The following is a 22,457-nucleotide window of genomic DNA, read 5'->3' as shown; positions in this document are numbered from 1 at the left end:
TTTGTTGTATATCCCTGGAAAGAGGATGCAAAATGCTGCAAAATGACACCTTTCCCAGTTCTCTAACTCAATTAGGGCAGCTCCTAGGTCAATTTTAAAAACGTCCGTTCACACATTTTTGGCTGGTTTTTTGAAAAGTTTACATCGCCATATTTCAGCAATGGTTTGAGATAAAAAATTGAAATTTGGTATTTTTCTTAGTCTCAGTGCCCACTATAAGTATACTAACTTTCAGTATAATCTAAGAGGGTGAGGTAAAATAGGTGTGTTGATTTGACATGGAATGACTCTTAACAATCTTAGCAAAAGGGCAATTGCATTTGATTAAATCCAACGAATTGGGAAATGGAGTTATAAAATTTTCACTATAGCTATAGTTCTTGGTCTACCAATAATTTTAACTTGACTCTGAAAACCTGTAACAGAATAAAGGAAAAAGGCAGAGAAATGTTGGACACCCCCACAATAACCATAAAATGCTCCATTGATTAATACTCCTCAAAATGGATAAACAAGAACTTTGATGTCATTTTTAACACAGCTTCCTTTATGGGTTATTTGGATAAAGTGTAGAGTACGCACAGTATGTGAACTTCCCAAAACAACCCTAGAGTTAAATGGCTGAACTGACCGTCAGCACCCAAAGACTGAACCATGATGGTGATGTCCCCATTTTACATATTACTGTGCAGCATTCCTAGTAAATTTCAGAATTCATAACTCTGTAACTGCATGTAGCATTGTGTTACATCCCATACAGTTTGAAAAAGCTACGGTTCTTGAAGATGTCTTCTCAACCTTGAAATTTCAAAAATTTTCTTCTTTCTTGTAGGCAAATTGTAAAATATTGCTGTGATTAAATTGTGCAGCAGAGGAACAGGGTGTAGAGGCTGATCTTGTGAAGTTAGTGTCCTGTAGGATGACAGGGGTGTCAACTGAAAATTGTGATTCTGCCCATCTGCTTTAACCTGTAACATAAATGCTGTGTGTTGAATGACACCTTAGTGATTTGGTGTTTTTGTGTTGAGTCATTTTTGTTGACAGTATGTTTTAATATTTGTTAGAGCTCTGTTGTGTTGGATTTTTTTGTTTCAAAGATGTTTGTTAGGTATGGTAGTGAGTCAGTTGATGTTCAAAGTTTGGTGTGCCAGGTAGTGCTTCGAAGAGTTGGTGCTGGTTTGCTAGTGATTTTACATATTGTGACTGGTGGATTTGTTTTCTTATTTGGAATTATCAGCACTTTGTGTTTCTTATGATTGGAGTTGTTGATGAGTTTGTGTGTCTGGTTTTCTGTTTAATATTTGTTTTGGAATGTGTTATTCTCATTGCAGTATATTTAGTTTGTCCCCACCTGAAACTCCCTACTTTCCATAGGTGTCCTGTTAGTCTCGTTCTATTGCTATAGTTAAATATTTGTGTGTTATTTATTTGTTCATGAGTGTAACGAGTGATGTCATGGTTGCCATAAGCATGTCCCTGTATGCTTGAAATAGTGGTGTCCGCCACCTTGATGATGTCACTGGTCTATGCAAATGGGTGGAATTGCAACTTTCGGCTTTGCCTGGGAGAAATATTAAGCTTAACGTTCCATAGATGATGGAGTCATTAGAGATGGGACACTAACTTGGGTTGCGAAAGAACAGGGAATGGAACTGGCAGTGCCCTGTCATAGAACTATCCCAGCATTCACTTTAAATGTTTTTAAAGTAAGTAACAGAAAACCTAAATCAGGATGGCTGGATGGGGGTTTGGACTGCCATTCATTTGAATACCAGTTCAGTGATTTATCACTGTGCCATCTCATTTGAGCAGTATGCTGCAGCCTTGTTTATTTTATTTGGTGAGTTGCTGCTGGAAACTGCAAGACGGTGTGTTGGAATGTCCATTTCTGCTGCTCAGTAAGGGCTATGTGATGAAGTGACAGGAAAAGATTGCGGTTTGTATTTCAGCAAAATTCAGCTAAGGTTCTCATCTACATTGAATGCAGAACAGTGCCAAAATCACTTCCTTTCCAAAGAAACGGTATAATTTCCCTTTAACTGCCCAACAAATTCATGTTGTATAGTGACTGCTATAGCCACAGTACTTCCTGTTGCTCTTGGTTCATCTAAGTCTGCAGTTTAATAGAATCACAGACAATTTTTTAATGTGTGTGAGATTTCTGTAATGAAGAAAACGCCTTTACTCCAGATTCCTGGAGGGGGGCAAGTGCCCCCTCCACCCTTGTATCCCAGCCCCCTCTTGCACCTATGCATACTTCAGGTGGTGTACACCAAAATTTTGTTGCAGCATTGAATGCAGTGCATCACACAGCACCCATATATTTTAGATTATTTTTTAAATTATTTTATACAGAAATCTGTGTTTTTATATAATTGGTATTAATTATATTAATATATATTAATATTAATTTATACAGAAAACTGTGGATCCATAGCTAGTAAAGTATCATTGTGGAAAAATATGTTTCAGGACAACATTTTTTTTTTTCTCCTTCTGCAGTTAGGTTCAGTGTTAGATCGACTTCGTAAAGTGTTCAGTCATGTCTACAGCCAAACTGTTGATTTGTTTGAGAATTTGAAACCTTTGAAATTGGGCTATTGACCCTTCATGACAGAACATGGAACTGAGACATTGACTGTAACACCAGAAAAGTTTATATGTTTCAAAAATGAAATTCTGCTTCAAACATTTGTTTTTCCTGTTTATGAAAATCCATTGGCTAAAGATTTTTGTAAACGTTTTTTGAGTTGAATTGTTGATAGGCACACACAAAAGAAAGAAAAATTGCTAGCTTTTGGAATTATCCATAGACGAACTAGAGTAAAAATAAAACAAAATAAACACACACGCACACACACACACACACACACACACACACACACACACACACACACACACACTCTCTCTCTCTCTCTCTCTTACACACTTACCCACTTACCTACGCCCCTACATGGTGCTGGCTAGACTAACATTGCCAGTGCTGCTTTATAGTAGATGGACTGGTTGGGGGTGGCGGGGTTGCATTGGGTGGGATGGATAGAGGGAGGCAGGGAGTGGAACTGGAACTGGGTGGCTGGTGGCTCAGAGGGAGGCAGACGGTTTGTTGGATAAGAATGGTGGAGGGAAGGGTGGCACAATTGTTGCAGCTGGTGGTAAGGGACATATGCAGAAAGTGACACGGGACATGAATTGGGAGGGGTGACAGGGGGGAGGGACAATGTGTTGAGACTGACTCTGAGGCCAGGACAATTATGGAAACAGAGATGTGTTTCAAGGATAACTCCCATCTGCGTAGTTCAGAGAAGGTGGTGGTGGTGGTGGTGGTGGTGGTGGTGGTGGGAACGATCCAGATTGTTTGGGCTGTGAAGCAGTCATTGAATTGAGCATGTTGTGCTCAGCAGCATATTGTGTGGCCAGGTGGTCAACTTTGTTCTTGACAACAGTTTGGTGGTGGCCACTCATCCTGGTGGACAACTTGCTGGTGGTTATACCAATGTAAAAGGACTGTGCAGTGTATGCAGCAGAGTTGGAGTAGGACATGGCTGCTTTCACAGGTGGCCTTCCCTTTGATGGGATAGGATAGCTTGTGACAGGACTGGAGTAGGTGGTGCTGGGTGTGTGGATTGGGCAGGTCTTACACCTTAGTCTGCAACATGGATATGATCGCCATGACAGGGGGTTGGGGAGTGGGAGTGGCATAGGTATGGACCAGGTATGGACTATGTTGTTGTGTTGTTGGGTGGGCGACGGGCCTATTAAATCCACTAACCAGCAACCCTTCCAAACCAACCCCCCACTCCCAGGAGACTCGTCACTCTTTGGTAGGTTCGTACTTGGCTACCACAGGGCCCCAGCCTTTGTAGCATCTTTTCCCTTCCATGCTGCATGTCGGCAGTGTTATGGGGAATGTTCTGCATTGGCTGTCACTAACATAAGAACAGTCTCATAACTGTTTTTCGTTCCCTTTTCCTTTCTTTGTTTCCCTTCTCCTCTCATTCCTCCACTTCAATGTTTGAGGTCCCTCTGTTTCTTCTTCCTCCTTGTGCACTCTTGATGGCTGGCCCCTGCATCTGATGCATAACAGGTGACTGGGTAATGCATAATTCCCAGCCCCAGGTCGACAGGTAGGATTCGCGTTTACCCCCTGGTACAAGCCAGTCCCAGGGAGGGGTGATTTGCCTGAGCTGCCTTCCCAAATTGCCGATTGGTCCCTTTGTCAGGTGTTCGGGAGGCGTGCTCTTAGGTGTGAACAATCACCTAAAGCGGGTTGCGTCCGCTTGTGAAGGGGGTCCCCAGTCGGAAGAAGCATACCATTTGAGACACTGACAATCATGGGGGATTTTCTTGCAATGAGCCAATCATCTTCCTAATCAACATCTACAAAACGTAAATGGAATGAGGCTAATGATTCAAAGACCCTTCCAGTTGCACCACAGTTCCTTGTGGTTTCACCTAATGAAGATGATCAGTCCTTTGCTACGGTAAATCCGTTTATTATTCAGAAAGGTGTTGATGCCATTGCCAGGTCTGTGAAATCCTGCTGTCGTTTACGAAATAGCATTTTGCTTTTGGAGACTACTTCTGATCCTCAAGCACAAGAACTGCTTGCCGCCTCGCTTCTCCATGGCTATCCTGTTCGTATCGAGGCCCATGAACTTTGAATTCTTCCCGTGGTATTATTTACACCAGGCTGCTTGACGGTCTGACTGAGGCTGAAATCCATTCTTACCTCTCGGATCAGGTGTCATTACTCTCCTCTGGGTGACGGAAAAGGTAGATTCCACCTCAGTGCCCACCCACACTTTTTTTCTCACCTTTGATAGATTGGTGCTTCCATTCAAGACCAAAGCAGACTATGAAATTATCACAGTCTGAATGTACCTGATGCGCTGCTGCCAGTGTCATCATCCATACTAGAATGTCTTGTTGGCTCCCAGCCAAATGTGTAACCTGTGGTAGGATGTGCATGAGGGTGATCGTCCGCCTCCTCCTCGCTGCTATATCAACTACAGTGGCAGCCATGCCACTTCCTCTCGGGATTGTCCCATGTATCTTGATGAGTGGGCTGCCCAGGAAAACTGCGTAAAGGAAAAAGTGCCTTACTCGGTCACTAGCACATTATTGGCTAGTGGTGAACCCTGCATTCTCCCATCTGGCACTTACCGTTCTGTTCTCGTTACCTCTCTCTCCATGAAGGACATGGCTAGGCAAATATGCGACCTCAAATTGAGCTCTGAGGTTGTGAAATCGCCCAGTGTCAAGGTAGCATTGTCATCCCCCTGTCCAGCTGTGCAACAAGCCATCAAACTTTTGCCTCAAGGGGAAAAACCACCAGCTACACAACCGGTAGGCCAGAAAGAAAAGGAGTATTCTCATGAAGACTTCCTATGTCCCTCCAGCCAAACAACACCTGAGTCTTCCTCTGCTAACTGGAAAGGCTCGAAGAAGTCTACCAAAGGTAAACAGTATTCTCCTTCGCTGACTTGAAGATCCTATTTGATGATGTTGCCATGTAATACCTTATCCCGGTTGGCCTCTGTGTCACTGGTGTGCACCATCAACCGTGTTTCTGCGTTGGACTGTGCAGACCGACAGCACAAGCAAGTGGATGCTTCTGTGGACTTCGTGGAGCAGCATCCTCTTGCTTCTGTGCCCTGTAACAGCAAGTCTTTTCAGGCTGTCACTTGGCATTTCATTTCTTCCCTTCATTTCTTCCTCTTCATGAGTCTCCTCCAATTGAATGTATGCTTTGATCCCACAAAGAGGATTTATGGCTGCTTTTAGCATCACAGCATCCCCTTGTATTCTGCCTTCAGGAAATAAAATTGCTTTGAGCTTTCACATTTCTTCCTGGTTCGTTTTGACCTTCCCCCTGAGGTTGGCATTCCATCTCATGGGGGCGTTATGCTCCTCATACGGCATAACATATGTAGTCAACCCATCTCCCTGACTATCCATTTTCAGTTTGCCTTTTCCTTCCTCACCTGACTACTTCCCTCTCTACCATTTATGTCCCTCTGTCGTTTGATGTCACCAGGGCAGACTTGCTTCAGCTTATTGGGCCGCTAACTCCCGCATTTCTGCAACTCTGTGACTTTAATGCACATCATCCCCTTTGGGGTTCTCCCAGAACCTATGAGAGGGGTGCCCCCTTGCTGATCTTAGTCAACTCAACCTTTTCTGCCTTAACACTGGGGCACCCACATTCCTTTCCAACTCCTCTCTCATCTATTCCCATTTAGACCTATCCTTCTCCACTGCCCAGCTTGTCCATCGTCTTGAGTGGTCCATTCTTTTTGACACCTACTCGAGCTATCTGTTTGCTGACTCTTACCCCACTTGCATGCACACCTAAATGGCAGCTTACTAAGGCTGACTGGCAGCTTTAATCCTCCCTGGTGATCTTTGAAGAACAGATGAAATATCTCACAAATGTTATCCTTACTGCTGCAGAATGATCCCTTCCTCGCACTTCCTCTTTACCATGTTGTGTCCCAGTCCCTTGGTGGACTTAGGCATGCCGCAACACAATTTGCGTGCGGTGACATGCTCCTGCAGTGGTAAACTGAAAGTGTTGTTGTATTCTTCAGTATAGCAAAAAAACTAGCTGGATTTCATTCACTAGTTTATTTAACAGATCCACTCCTTCCTCTGTCGTGTGGCCCAACCTCTGCCGGCTCTCTGGGACCAAGATCCATTCACCAATTTCCGACCTGACAGTAGCAGGCGATGTGATCATGCACCCTATTGCTATCTCCAACACCTTGGGCCGCCATTTTGCAGAAATTTCGAACTCTTCCCACTATCACCCTGCCTTCCTCCATCGGAAACGAGCGGAGGAGGCTTGGGTGATACCCTTCTCTTCTCAGAATAAAGAGTGCTACTATACCGCCTTTACTAGAGGGAGCTAGATCATGCTCTGTTTCCCGATCCTCCACCCCAGGGCCAGACGCTGTCCACATTCAGATGTTGCAGCACTTTCTGCTTAATACGTACAACCACATCTGGGCAGATGGCACGTTTTCCAGGCATTGGCGTGAAGCCACTATCATACTCATACACAAGCCTAGAAAGGACAGAAACCTTCCTTCCATGAGGGTAAGTCAATTGTTATTCGCAGTTTAGTTATATTTTTGTTTAGTTTGGTAGTACTGTTGTTTTACATTGGTGATGCCTGCTTTGTTTATTTGTAGTTATATCTTTGCAATTTTCAAGCTGCTAGGTTAGTTTCGTTATCACCGCCATACTGTTAATCATGGCTTCTCCGCTGTCTATTTGCACCAAAGAAGAGCAACATTCAGTGAACTGTTTTTTGTGGTCGGAAGGTGTATCAGGGGCCGAAATTCATCAAAGACTTTGGGTACAGTACAGGAACAGTGTTTTTCCTCAACAGAGTGTCTACAAATGAATTGAAAAATTCTGAAATGGTCACACAAGTATTACGCACAGTGAAGGAGTCAGACGACCGTTTACCACCACAAATGAAGAAACCATTGGCCGTTCACATGAAATGATTCTCTTAGCAGACAATTAACTACTGATGAAGTGGTGCATTATCTGCAAATAAGTCACAGTTCTGCCTACGAAATCATCCACAACAGACTTTGATTTCATGAAGTTTGTGCTAGATGGGTCCCAAAACAACTCACAAAGTTGCACAAACAAACGCGCTTGGACATCTGCAAAAAACATTTGGATCGATATGGTAACGAAGGGGACAACTTCTTAGACAGGATCATTACTGGGTACAAAACATTGATCCATCATTACTAGCTGGAGAGTAAACGGCAGAGTATGGAATGGAAACATCCAAATTCACCATGCAAGAAAAAGTTAAAGACTGAACCATCTGCAGGAAAACTGATGATAATGGTTTTTTGGGACACACAAGGTCCAGTACTGGAACATTATTGGGAAAGAGGCACAACAGTAAACAGTGTGTATTACTGTGAGATGCTTACTGTCAGGCTAAAGCCTGCAATTCGAAGCAAACACCAAGGATTGCTGTGAAAAGGTGTTGTGTTGTTTCATGACAATGCCCGTCTGCATACCCCTGCCCACACTGCTGAAATGCTCCAGAAACTCATATTTGAAGTACTGGATCATCCTCCATATAGTCCCGATCTTGCCCCCTTCTGACTATCACTTGTTTGGGCCACTCAAACAGGCATTAAGGGCTGTCGATTTGCCTTGGATGAAGCAGTGAAGAAAGTGGTGCATTCCTGGTTCGCAGCTCAACCGAGAACCTTCTTTTATGAGGGCATCAGGAAGCTTGTACAATGATGGACCAAGTGCGTTGAAATGCAAGGAGACTATGTCGAAAAATAATGTTCATTTAAGTTTCCTGTTTGTTCACAATAAAATTTTATAACTATTTTGTGGATAATAATTTACTTAACCTCGTAGCTACCGGCCAAGTTCTTTCGCGTACTCTGTGTAAAATCGAACTTGTATCCCATCAGGTCCAGTGGCCTTTCCTCTTTTGAGCGATTTTAATTGTTTCTCTATCCTCTGTCGTCTGTTTCGATATCTACCATTTTGTCATATGTGCAACACTCTAGAGAAGGAACTACAGTGCAGTCTTCCTCTGTGAAACAGCTTTGGAAAAAGACATTTAGTATTTCGGCCTTTAGTCTGTCATCCTCTGTTTCAGTAGCATTTTGGTCACAGAGTGTCTGGACATTTTGTTTTGATCCACCTACTTTGACATAAGACCAAAATTTCTTAGGATTTTCTGCCAAGTCAGTACATAGAACTTTACTTTTGAATTCATTAAAGAACGCCTCTTGCATAGCCCTCCTCACGCTACATTTTGCTTCGTGTAATTTTTGTTTGTCTGCAAGGCTTTGGCTATGTTTATGTTTGCTGTGAAGTTCCCTTTGCTTCCGCAGCAGTTTTCTAACTCGGTTGTTGTACCACGGTGGCTCTTTTCCATCTCTTACGATCTTGCTTGGCACATAGTCATCTAACGCATATTGTACAATGGTTCTGAACTTTGTCCACTGATCCTCAACACTATCTGTACTTGAGACAAAAATTTTGTGTTGAGTCATCAGGTACTCTGAAATCTGCTTTTTGTCACTTTTGCTAAACAGAAAAATCTTCCTACCCTTTTTAATATTTCTATTTACGGCTGAAATCATCGATGCAGTAACCGCTTTATGATCTCTGATTCCCTGTTCTGCGTTAACTATTTCAAATAGTTCAGGTCTGTTTGTCACCAGAAGGTCTAATATGTTATTGCCACGAGTTGGTTCTCTGTTTAACTGCTCAAGGTAGTTTTCAGATAAAGCACTTAAAAAAACTTCACTAGATTCTTTGTCCCTGCCACCCATTATGAACGTCTGAGTCTCCCAGTCTATATCCAGCAAATTAAAATCTCCACCCAGAACTATAACATTGTGGGGAAATCTACTCGAAATATTTTCCAAATTTTCCTTCAGGTGCCGTGCCACAACAGCTGCTGAACCAGGGGGCCTATAGAGACATCCAATTACCATGTTTGAACCTGCTTTAACCGTGACCTTCACCCAAATTATTTTACGTTTCGGATCTCCATCAATTTCCTTCGATACTATTGCATTTCTTATCGCTATAAACACACCTCCCCCTTCACTGTCCAGCCTCTCTCTGCGGTATACAGTCCAATCTGAGTTTGGAATTTCATAACTGTTTACATCTGGTTTCAGCCAACTTTCTGTCCCTAGTACTATGTGGGCATTGTGACCATTTATTAATGAGAGCAGTTCTGGGACCTTTCTATAGATGCTCCTGCAGTTTACTATTGCACATTAATATTGTTATTCCCTGCTGCATTTTGCCTACTCCTACCTTGCCGCGTCTCAGGAGGCGTCTTGTCGGGCTTAGGGAGGTAATTATCTAACCTAAAAAACCCACATGTGCGCTCCATACGTACTCCGCTACCCTTGTAGCCGCTTCCTGCAAGTAGTGCACGCGTCACCTATTCAGGGGGACCCTACATTTCTCCACCCCATAGTGGAGGTCGAGAAATTTGCACCCAAGATCTCCGCAGAATTGTCTGAGCCTCTAGTTAAAGCCTTCCACTCGGCTCCAAACCAGAGGACTGCAATCGGTTCTGGGAATGATACTGCAAATAGTTAGCTCAGATTCCACCCCATGAGTGAGGCTTTCCGCCTTCACCAACTCCGCCAACTGCCTGTATGAACTGAGGATGACCTCTGATCCCAGACGGCAGGAGTCATTGGTGCCGACATGAGCAACAATTTGCAGTCGGGTGCACCCAGTGCTCTCTATCGCTGCCGGCAGGGCCTCCTCCACATCTCGGATGAGACCCCCGAAAAGCAGACAGAGTGAACACTGGCCTTCTTCTTCGACCTTTCTGCTATTTCCCTAAGGGGCTCCATCACCCGCCTAACGTTGGAGCTCCTAATCGCTAATAAACCCCTCCCCCTGTGTGCCTGCTCAGACCTTGCTGAAGGAGCAGCCACATGTCCACCCACAGCAGAGCGGGCGATACCACTCTGCCAGTCTCCACATTGACCCTCCGCTTCGTGAGCCGTGAACGCCGCTGAACCTGCCACTCCCCTTGGGGAGAGGGTGGCCCAACCACGCCCGGTACCCGCGAAGATGTCTCGACAGCAGGGACAGTGGGTGAAGCATGTAACACCTGGGGTGTACCATGCGACACACCAGACTCCCCACTGCTGCTACACTCAGAGGCAGCAGCCTGAAGACGGCTGACTGTGGCCATCAACACGTTCAGCTGTTTGCGAACAGCGGCCAGCTCCTCCTGCATCCGTACACAACAGTCACACATCCTATCCATCCTAAGAAATCAATTTACTGTAGAGAGTTAATCAACTTTTAACTAGACTACTAATTCACTAAAAGCGTCTGATAGTCTGATAGTTGACTAAACTGTGGTTACTAAACACTTCTTGTAGAAAACAATGAAAATAGCACTACCTGTCTCTGGACCATTCAAAACACAGTAGCACTACTGGCACTATGGCTGACTAAAGGGACTCTCTCTGGACTGTTTTCAAAACAAACACGAAATCTATGGAACACTACTACTTGCACTCGACAATTAAAGCTTCCTAAAAGCAAAAACACACGGAAGAAGAAGTGACAAGTAAGAAAAATACAGTTAATACTTAAATTAACATAGCTCGCTGCACAGCAGGTGTGACGCTTCCTAAGGGCACTGCTCCAGCTCCGCTCTATCACCGCAAGTCTCGCGACCTTTGCACGGAACTTCGCGGTGGTATCTTTGTGTACACTGATGGCTCTTGGACTGACTGTGGTGTTAGGGGTACCATCATCATTGGCACTGTCGATTTTTTGTATTGACTTACAGAACACTGCTCAGTATTTACAGCAGAGCCCTTCGCCCTGTATCAGGCCATGCAGTACATCCGGAGATACAGGCATTTGATTTGTATCATATGCTCCGACTCTCTTTCTGCCCTTCAGAACCTAGGTGTGCTTCACACTGTCCATCCCTTAGTGCAGCGGATCCAGGAAAGCTGTCACTTGCTCACTCTTGACGGAGCCACTCTGATGTTTATGTGGTTTCCTGGTCAGTTAAGTCTGATAGGAAATGAGGCCACTGACGCTGCTGCCAAGGCTGCAGTCCTTGTACCTCGGCCTTCTTGTTCTTTCATTCCCTCCTATGAGCTTTGTGTTGCTGTCTGTCAGCAAGTGGTGTCACTTTGGCAGCACCACTGGTTTTCCCTTCATCGGAGCAAGCTCCAAGGAATTGAGCCCCTCCTAGCAGCTTGGACGACCTCCTCTTGGCCCTATCTTGCCATGAGATCATTTTAGATAGGTTGTGTATTGGGCACTATCTTTTTAGCCATTGCCATTTGTTAAGTAGGTGCTCCCCCACCACTTTGTGCTCATTGCTGTCAACCTGTGACGGTTTGCTGTTCCCTGACAGAATGTCCTTCTTTAACCACTTACGTTCTCATTTATGTTTGCTATCTGAGTTATCAGCTGTTTTAGTGTGAGCCGTTGGCTGTGTTTCACGTTTTATCCATCGTAGCAATATGGCGAAGGATATTTAATCTTTAGTTCAGGACTTCCATTACTCTATGGCATATTTTTTGGACATTTCGCCAAGTTCCTGTTTTTGGCTGCCTTTCCTTCAGTTCATTGGGTTTAGTGTGTAGTCGTTTATAACTATTTTTGTTTTTTTTCATGTTCTATGGTTCTGACATAGGTACACATGGCCATAGTTGTTTTTGTGCCCCAAAACAAACATCCCCACCACAACCAGTCCATCTGCTGCAACATAGCATTCACACCGTTAGACTAGCTGGCACTACATAGAAGCATAGGTGTGTGTGTGTGTGTGTGTGTGTGTGTGTGTGTGTGTGTGCGCGCTTTATTTATTTTTTTTCCCTCTAGCTCATCAAAGGATAACTCCAAAAGCTAGCAAGCTTTTTTCTTTTGTGTGCGCCAATCAATTAATCAATGCTTCTGATTTTTGATGAGTGTTCTCTGCTGTAGATACAGAAATGTTCAATCCACCGACGTATGGTGTCATTATGTAATTTTGCAAGAGAAAATATAGGTTAGAAATATGGGGTCTTGCATTACAGGCATTCATCGACATGAGACACTGCCTCAACTCAAAAGGAAATATGGTTGAGGAATGCTTCATTATCTGATTTGTGATTCAGCATGCCCACTGAAAAAATTCAGCAATTTGCTTAATATCTGACTTCAGAGTACATAACATTACACAAAAGCAGTAACAGGCTCTTACATAGGACTTCATGCACAGTTAGAAGCAGTACAAATAATTACATAGAGGAGCAAAGAATGCTTGTTCATAAATTGATGTAGTCCTCTGGTATTCATGTTTTATTGAGTGTTTAGTCATTCTCGATGGATCTCCATTATTCACAGATTGATAGGACTGATGATGCTTCTCTTCTCTTCTTAGTCAGTTGGTTCACCAAGTCTTTGTATTTGATGATGAGCCAATAAACTGTGAAACGCATTGTCTCCTCGTGCAGATTTGCTGTGTTGTGATGTAAGGCTTCCCAGTGTTCAAAATTCACCCAAAATACATGGCTTCACTCCACAAGCAACCTTATGGTGTATGGTGGTGGGTACTTTATGTACCATCTACTTCCCTTGCATTGCTAGTCTACATTTTATATCCTCTCTACTTCGACCACCATCAGTTATTTTGCTCCACAAATAGCAAAACTCATTTACTACTTTAAGCAGCTCATTTCCTAATCTAATTCCCACTACATCACCTGATTTAATTTGACTGCAATCCATTATCCTCGTTTTGCTTTTGTTGATGTTCATCTTATGTCCTCCTTTCAAGACACTGTCCATTCCATTCATCTGCTCTTCCAGGTCCTTTGCTGTCTGTGACAGAATTACAATGTCATTGGTGAACCTCAAAGTTTTTATTTCTTCTCCATGGATTTTAATTCCTACTCCGAATTTTTCTTTTGTTTCCTTTACTGCTTGCTCAACATCGGGGATAGGCTACAACCCTGTGTCACTCCCTTCCCAACCACTGCTTCCCTTTCATGTCCCTCGACTCTTATAACTGCCATCTGTTTTCTGTAGAAATTGTAAATAGCCTTTTGCTCCCTGTATTTTACCCCTGTCACCTTCAGAATTTGAAAGAGAGTATTCCAGTCAACATTGTCAAAAGCTTTCTCTAAGTCTACAAATGTCGGAAACGTAGGTTTGCCTTTCCTTAATCTTTCTTCTAAGATAAGTCGTAGGGTTAGTATTGCCTCACGTGTTCCAACATTTCTACGGAATCCAAACTGATCTTCCCCAAGGTCGGCTTCTACCAGTTTCTCCACATGTCTGTAAAGAATTCGTGTTAGAATTTTGCAGCAGTGACCTATTAAACTGATAGTTCGGTAATTTTCACACCTGTCAACACCTGCTTTTTTTGGGATTGGAATTATTATATTCTTCTTGAAGTCTGATGGTATTTCACCTGTCTCGTACATCTTACTCCCCAGATGGTAGAGTTTTGTTAGGCCTGGCTCTCCCAAAGCCGTCAGTAGTTCTAATGGAATGTTGTCTACTCCCGGGGCCTTGTTTCGACTCAGGTCTTTCAGTGCTCTGTCAAACTCTTCACGCAGTATCGTATCTCCCATTTCATCTTCATCTACATCCTCTTCCATTTCCATAATATTGTCCTCAAGTGCATCGCCCTTGTATAGACCCTCTATATACTCCTTCCACCTTTCTGCTTTCCCTTCTTTGCTTAGAACTGGGTTTCCATCTGAGCTCTTGATGTTCATACAAGTGGTTCTCTTATCTCCAAAGGTCTCTTTAACTTTCCTGTAGGCAGTATCTATCTTACCCCTAGTGAGATAAGCCTCTACATCTTTACATTTGTCCTCTAGCCATCCCTGCTTAGCCATTTTGCACTTCCTGTCGATCTCATTTTTGAGACGTTTGTATTCCTTTTTGCCTGCTTCATTTACTGCATTTTTATATTTTCTCCTTTCATCAATTAAATTCAATATTTCTTCTGTTACCCAAGGATTCCTACTAGCCCTCGTCTTTTTACCTACTTGATCCTCTGCTGCCTTCACTACTTCATCCCTCAAAGCTACCCATTCTTCTTCTACTGTATTTCTTTCCCCCATTCCTGTCAATTGTTCCCTTATGCTCTCCCTGAAACTCTGTACAACCTCTGGTTCTTTCAGTTTCTCCAGGTCTCATCTCCTCAAATTCCCACCTACATGACCACATTTCTGGGAGCTGAAGCCAAACTATGAGCAGTTGCAGCACATGGTGGTAGAGTCAACTAGGTGGGGATAAGGAGGAGGCTGGGGTAGGGAGGGGGAGGGATAACGGGGTGGGGGTGAGGGACAGTGAAATGCTGCTGGGAAGTGTGCAAGGATGAGGTGGAGAGAGGGTAGGGCCACTAAGTGCAAAAAAATGGTTCAAATGGCTCTGAGCACTATGGGACTCAACATCTTAGGTCATAAGTCCCCTAGAACGTAGAACTACTTAAACCTAACTAACCTAAGGACATCACACACACCCATGCCCGAAGCAGGAATCGAACCTGCGACCGTAGCAGTCCCGCGGTTCCGGACTGCAGCGCCAGAACCGCTAGACCACCGCGGCCGGCCACTAAGTGCAGCCAGGAGGTTAGATGACTGGGGGAGGGGTTAGTGGAAAAGGAGAGAAGTAAAAAGACTGGGTGCATTGGTGGAATATAGGGCTGTCTAGTGCTGGGATGGAGACAGGGAAGGGGCTAGATAGATGGGGACAATGACCAACGAAGGTGGAGCTCAGGAGGGCTATTGGAATGTAGGATATATTGTGTGATACTGTCTGATATTTACTGTGAATAGTTTTATCTGGTTGTTCCAATTTAAATCTGTTCATACACATTCTTCCAGGTATATAATTGATGCTACTGCTTTCAGTGATTGTTCAGCAGTCATGTAACCATACAAAAATGAGTATCTCCACATAGTTGTGCAGAGAATGTTATATTTGTTTCCAGTGAGCATCAGAAACCAGTCCCTGCACCAAGCACTGATCATCTTGTAGATTTTCATGCAGTTCACTAAAGTTTCCTAGTGTTGCGATTTCTCTGTACACAACAGAATCATCTATGAGCTGTCTCATAGAGCTCCCAATATTATCTACAAGGTTATTTATATACCTTTTGTGAACAGTAATGGAGCTGTGACACTCCCCTACTGTGTGCCCAAAGTTAATGTCTGAAAATTTTCCCCCATTAAGAATGACATACTGTTTCTGTTTGCTTTGAATTCCTCAACCCAATCAGGAAGTTGGTCTGATATCACGTGTGCTCACATTTTGTTAATTAAGTGACAGTGCGAAATTGTGTCGAATGTCTTCTGGAAGTCAAGAAATGTGGCATAAGCTTGGTTGCTTGTATCTACAGCCTTTGGGTATTGTGGACAAACAGAGCAAGCTGTGTTTGTCACAGTAATTGTTTTCAGAATGGTGTTCATTGATATACATATGAAGAAAAGTCACTATTTGTTGCATATTTACGAATTATTGCATGGAATAGAAGAAATAAATGGCTGTGCTTCAAACCTTGGCAGTCTCCAACACTCAAGCATTACTGTATCAAATGGTGGTTGGCTCTGGGCCATTTAGGAGATGGTGAATACACATATTTCCATTGCTTGTTTTGCTCTTTTGTATCAAGATTATAATGTTGCATCCTGCAGACATCCATGGTGATTCAGCAGCTAGAGAAGTCACCTGGGTTGTCATGTCATAGCTGCAATATCTCCTCAGTTGCCTCAGTACTGCAGGACTTTTGAATGGGTCTCAGAAGTCACAGAATCCAGTGGGTAATGTTCCATGACATATTATGTTCTGCTAGAACTGATCCGAAACTGATTTTCACTTTTTCCACTTTTCCAAGGTCCGAGCAGGCACACGGGGGGAGGGGTTTTTTAGTTATTGGGAGCTCCAACGTTAGGCGGGTGATGGAGCCCCTTAGGGAAATAGCGAGAAGGTCGGGGAAGAAGGCCAGTGTTCACTCTGTCTGCTTGCCGGGGGGTCTCATCCGAGATGTGGAGGAGGCCCTACCGGCGGCGATAGAGAGCACTGGGTGCACCCGACTGCAAATTGTTGCTCATGTCGGCACCAATGACTCCTGCCGTCTGGGTTCAGAGGTCATCCTCAGTTCGTACAGGCGGTTGGCGGAATTGGTGAAGGCGGAAAGCCTCGCTCGCGGGGTGGAATCAGAGCTAACTATTTGTAGTATCGTTCCCAGAACCGATCGCGGTCCTCTGGTTTGGAGCCGAGTGGAAGGCTTAAACCAGAGGCTCAGACGATTCTGCGGAGATCTGGGGTGCAAATTTCTCGACCTCCGCTATCGGGTGGAGAAATGTAGGGTCCCCCTGAATAGGTCAGGCGTGCACTACACGCCGGAAGCGGCTACAAGGGTAGCGGAGTACGTGTGGAGTGCACATGGGGGTTTTTTAGGTTAGAGAATCCCCTCCTTAGGCCCGACAAGACGCCTCCTGAGACGCGGCAAGATAGGAGTAGGCAAAATGCAACAGGGAATAATAATATTAATGTGCTAATAGTAAACTGCAGGAGCGTCTATAGAAAGGTCCCAGAACTGCTCTCATTAATAAACGATCACAACGCCCATATAGTACTAGGGACAGAAAGTTGGCTGAAACCAGACGTAAACAGTAACGAAATCCTAAACTCAGATTGGAATGTATACCGCAGAGACAGGCTGAACAGTGAAGGGGGAGGCGTGTTTATAGCGGTAAGAAGTGCAATAGTATCGAAGGAAATTGACGGAGATCCGAAATGTGAAATGATTTGGGTGAAGGTCGCGGTTAAAACAGGCTCAGACATGATAATTGGATGTCTCTATAGGCCCCCTGGCTCAGCAGCTGTTGTGGCTGAGCACCTGAAGGATAATTTGGAAAATATTTCGAGTAGATTTCCCCACCATGTTATAGTTCTGGGTGGAGATTTTAATTTGCCGGATATAGACTGGGAGACTCAGACGTTCATAACGGGTGGCAGGGACAAAGAATCCAGTGAAATTTTTTTAAGTGCTTTATCTGAAAACTACCTTGAGCAGTTAAACAGAGAACCGACTCGTGGCGATAACATATTAGACCTTCTGGTGACAAACAGACCCGAACTATTTGAAAAAGTTAACGCAGAACAGGGAATCAGCGATCATAAAGCGGTTACGGCATCGATGTTTTCAGCCGTAAATAGGAATATTAAAAAGGGTAGGAAGATTTTTCTGTTTAGAAAAAGTGACAAAAAGCAGATTTCAGAGTACCTGTTGGCTCAACACAAAAGTTTTGTCTCAAGTACTGATAGTGTTGAGGATCAGTGGACAAAGTTCAAAACCATCGTACAGTATGTGTTAGATGAGTATGTGCCAAGCAAGATCGTAAGAGATGGGAAAGAGCCACCGTGGTTCAACAACCGAGTTAGAAAACTGCTGCGGAAGCAAAGGGAACTTCACAGCAAACATAAACATAGCCAAAGCCTTGCAGACAAACAAAAATTACGCGAAGCTAAATGTAGTGTGAAGAGAGCTATGCGAGAGGCGTTCAATGAATTCGAAAGTAAAGTTCTATGTACTGACTTGGCAGAAAATCCTAAGAAATTTTGGTCTTATGTCAAAGCGGTAGGTGGATCAAAACAAAATGTCCAGACACTCTGTGACCAAAATGGTACTGAAACAGAGGATGACAGACTAAAGGCCGAAATACTAAATGTCTTTTTCCAAAGTTGTTTCACAGAGGAAGATTGCACTGTAGTTCCTTCTCTAGATTGTCGCACAGATGACAAAATGGTAGATTTCGAAATAGACGACAGAGGGATAGAGAAACAATTAAAATCGCTCAAAAGAGGAAAGGCCTCTGGACCTGATGGGATACCAGTTCAATTTTACACAGAGTACGCGAAGGAACTTGTCCCCCTTCTTGCAGCGGTGTACCGTAGGTCTTTAGAAGAGCGTAGCGTTCCAAAGGATTGGAAAAGGGCAGAGGTCATCCCCGTTTTCAAGAAGGGACGTCGAACAGATGTGCAGAACTATAGACCTATATCTCTAACGTCGATCAGTTGTAGAATTTTGGAACACGTATTGTGTTCGAGTATAATGACTTTTCTGGAGACTAGAAATCTACTCTGTAGGAATCAGCATGGGTTTCGAAAAAGACGGTCATGTGAAACCCAGCTCGCGCTATTCGTCCACGAGACTCAGAGGGCCATAGACACGGGTTCACAGGTAGATGCCGTGTTTCTTGACTTCTGCAAGGCGTTCGATACAGTTCCCCACAGTCGTTTATTGAACAAAGTAAGAGCATATGGACTATCAGACCAATTGTGTGATTGGATTGAGGAGTTCCTAGATAACAGGACGCAGCATGTTATTCTCAATGGAGAGAAGTCTTCCGAAGTAAGAGTAATTTCAGGTGTGCTGCAGGGGAGTGTCATAGGACCGTTGCTATTCACAATATACATAAATGACCTGGTGGATGACATCGGAAGTTCACTGAGGCTTTTTGCAGATGATGCTGTGGTGTATCGAGAGGTTGTAACAATGGAAAATTGTACTGAAATGCAGGAGGATCTGCAGCGAATTGACGCATGGTGCAGGGAATGGCAACTGAATCTCAATGTAGACAAGTGTAATGTGCTGCGAATACACAGAAAGATAGATCCTTTATCATTTAGCTACAAAATAGCAGGTCAGCAACTGGAAGCAGTTAATACCATAAATTATCTGGGAGTACGCATTAGGAGTGAGTTAAAATGGAATGATCATATTATGTTGATTGTCGGTAAAGCAGATGCCAGACTGAGATTCATTGGAAGAATCCTAAGGAAATGCAATCCGAAAACAAAGGAAGTAGGTTACAGTACGCTTGTTCGCCCACTGCTTGAATACTGCTCAGCAGTGTGGGATCCGTACCAGATAGGGTTGATAGAAGAGATAGAGAAGATCCAACGGAGAGCAGTGCGCTTCGTTACAGGATCATTTAGTAATCGCGAAAGCGTTACGGAGATGATAGATAAACTCCAGTGGAAGACTCTGCAGGAGAGACGCTCAGTAGCTCGGTACGGGCTTTTGTTGAAGTTTCGAGAACATACCTTCACCGAAGAGTCAAGCAGTATATTGCTCCCTCCTACGTATATCTCGCGAAGAGACCATGAGGATAAAATCAGAGAGATTAGAGCCCACACAGAGGCATACCGACAATCCTTCTTTCCACGAACAATACGAGACTGGAATAGAAGGGAGAACCGATAGAGGTACTGAAGGTACCCTCCGCCACACACCGTCAGGTGGCTTGCGGAGTATGGATGTAGATGTAGATGTAGATGTCTCTTGATTGTGAGATGTCAATCTTGCAGCATGAAGGCCTCTGCTTTTCTTGTGATTTTATTACTTCACAGAGTGTTGGTCTCCCATTTTGATCGTCCACATCCAGATCTGTTTGATCACAATGCAAGTACCCTCACTTAATTACTGTATGTGATGCATTCTTGCTGTACCGTTTAAACAACTCAGCCTGGATTATTGCAGTATTGTTCTCTTGAATGGATTACTACGCAATAATCCACTTTATCAATGGCGTGTGCTACTTTTATTTAGCTTCTGTAGCGGCATATTACAGTATTGTGATGTGGTTATTCAGTGTGTACCAGGATTGCAGACATAAAAAAAGAGAGAGAACACTACTTAATTTTTTGTGGTGATAATAACTTTGACTACCCCTTGTTTATACTCCGTATGTACTGAAATAAATTTTTTGTAACCTTGACATGCACTATTAATTTAATATGGTGCTGTATGAATTGTATGTGCATGAAATGCTGACAGAATTAAATAAAAAATGATAATGTTAAATGTCTCGTATTGGAGGAGTCCACCCTGTTACTACCACACTTGTGATCTAAGATGCCACTAATCCCCTGTTAGTTTTGTTATCAGTAATTTTTGATTCCATTGTCAGATGGGGAACCTTTGTTTCTCAAAAGTAGGTTTGCTTTTTCCTATCTCAACTTCCAGTTGGTGAGTATTTTATGTTTTACATGAATATATATTATTGTGATCATTTACTTATGATTATTCTCTTCTTTAAGCAGTTCTCAATATGTTCCAGATTTTTGGATGTTCGGAAAGATGGCCAGTGGCTAGTAATGGTGAGCTTCTGCATATTTGTCTTAAGTTGATGTCATAATTATTGATAGTAATTTTTAAATGTATTGAATCAATAGAGAAAAACTGCAATGCTGGCCATTAAAATTGTGACACTAAGAATGATTTTATTTTATTTATTTATTTATTTATTTGTTTATTGTTCCATGGGACCAAATTAAGGAGAAGTCTCCATGGTCATGGAACGAGTCAATACATGAAATTATAACACAATATTAGAAACAGATAAAATGAAATATAAAAAAACATATTCAGGTGACAAGTCGTAAATTTAAATAAAGAAAATCAACAATGTAACACTGGAATTTGCTTAATTTTTTTGTTCTTCCAGGAGCTCCTCGACAGAATAGAAGGAGTGAGTCATGCGGAAACTCTTCAGTTTAGACATAAAAGAGTTTGGGGTACTGCTAAGATTTTTAGTTCTTGTGGGAGCTTATTGAAAATGGATGCAGCAGAATACTGCACTCCTTTGTGCACAAGAGTCAAGGAAGTGCATTCCACATGCAGATTGGATTTCTGCCTAGTATTAACTGAGTGAAAGCTGCTAACTCTTGGGAATAGGCTAATATTGCTAACAACAAACGACATTAAAGAAAATATGTACTGTGAGGGCAATGTCAGAATTCCCAGACTATTGAATAGGGGTTGACAAGAGGTTCTCGAACTTACACCACATATAGCTCCACAGCCCGTTTTTGAGCCAAAAATACCCTTTTTGAATCAGAAGAATTACCCCAAAAAATAATACCATACGACATAAGCGTATGGAAATATGCGAAGTAGATTACTTTTCGTGTTGAAGTGTCACTTACTTCAGATACTGTTCTAATGGTAAATAAAGCAGCATTTAGTTTCTGAGCAAGATCCTGAACATGGGCTTTCCACAACAGCTTACTATCTATCCGAACTCCTACGAACTTGAACTGTTCCGTCTCGCTTATAATATGCCGATTCTGTCTGATCAAAATATCGGTTCTTGTTGAATTGTGTGTTAGAAACTGTAAAAACTGAGTCTTACTGTGATTTAGCATCAAATTATTTTCCACAAGCCACGAACTTATTTCATGAACTACGTTATTTGATACTGTTTCAATATTACACACAAGATCCTTCACTATCAAGCTGGTGTCATCAGCAAACAGAAATATTTTTGAATCACCTGTAATACTAGAAGGCATATCATTTATATAAATAAGAAACAGCAGTGGCCCCAGCACCGACCCTTGGGGAACGCCACACTTAACAGTGGCCCATTGGGACTGAACATCCCTACCACTCTCAATATTGCGGAGAATTACCTTCTGCTTTCTGTTCTTAAAGTAAGAGGCGAACCAATTGTAAGCTACTCCCCTTACTCCATAATGGTCCAACTTCTGCAGTAACATTTTGTGGTCAACACAGTCAAAAGCCTTCGTTAAATCAAAGAAAACACCTAGCGTTCGCAACCTTTTATTTAATCCGTCCAAAACCTCACAGAGAAAAGAGAATATAGCATTTTCAGTTGTTAAACCATTTCTAAAACCAAACTGAACATTTGACAGCAAATTATGTGAATTTAAATGCTCCAGTAACCTTGCATATAAAACCTTCTCGATAACTTTAGCAAACACCGATGGCATAGAAATAGGTCTATAATTGTCAACATTATCCCTGTCTCCCTTTTTATAAAGTGGCTTCACTACCGAGTACTTTAATCGGTCAGGAAACCGACCACTCCTAAAGGAAAAGTTACATATATGGCTAAGTACTGGGCTAACATACA

General features: G+C 43.0%; 1 protein-coding gene across 3 annotated transcripts in view; it reads left to right on the top strand.

Moving 5' to 3' along the window:
* The window catches only part of LOC126175460 (protein disulfide-isomerase TMX3), a 352,285-nt gene that overhangs the window by 7,009 nt on the left and 322,819 nt on the right, over nucleotides 1–22,457 (top strand). For all 3 annotated transcript variants that reach the window (XM_049922268.1, XM_049922267.1, XM_049922266.1), the window contains exon 3: nucleotides 20,640–20,679. In XM_049922268.1, the coding sequence (XP_049778225.1) occupies nucleotides 20,640–20,679 (40 nt within the window). The remainder of the gene's footprint in view (nucleotides 1–20,639; nucleotides 20,680–22,457) is intronic.

The sequence above is a fragment of the Schistocerca cancellata genome, chromosome 3 (genome assembly GCF_023864275.1).
Source record: "Schistocerca cancellata isolate TAMUIC-IGC-003103 chromosome 3, iqSchCanc2.1, whole genome shotgun sequence".
Taxonomy (NCBI): Eukaryota; Metazoa; Arthropoda; class Insecta; order Orthoptera; family Acrididae; genus Schistocerca; species Schistocerca cancellata.
The sequence above is the reverse complement of the archived record's forward strand: the minus strand, read 5'-3'. Positions and strand labels throughout refer to the sequence as shown.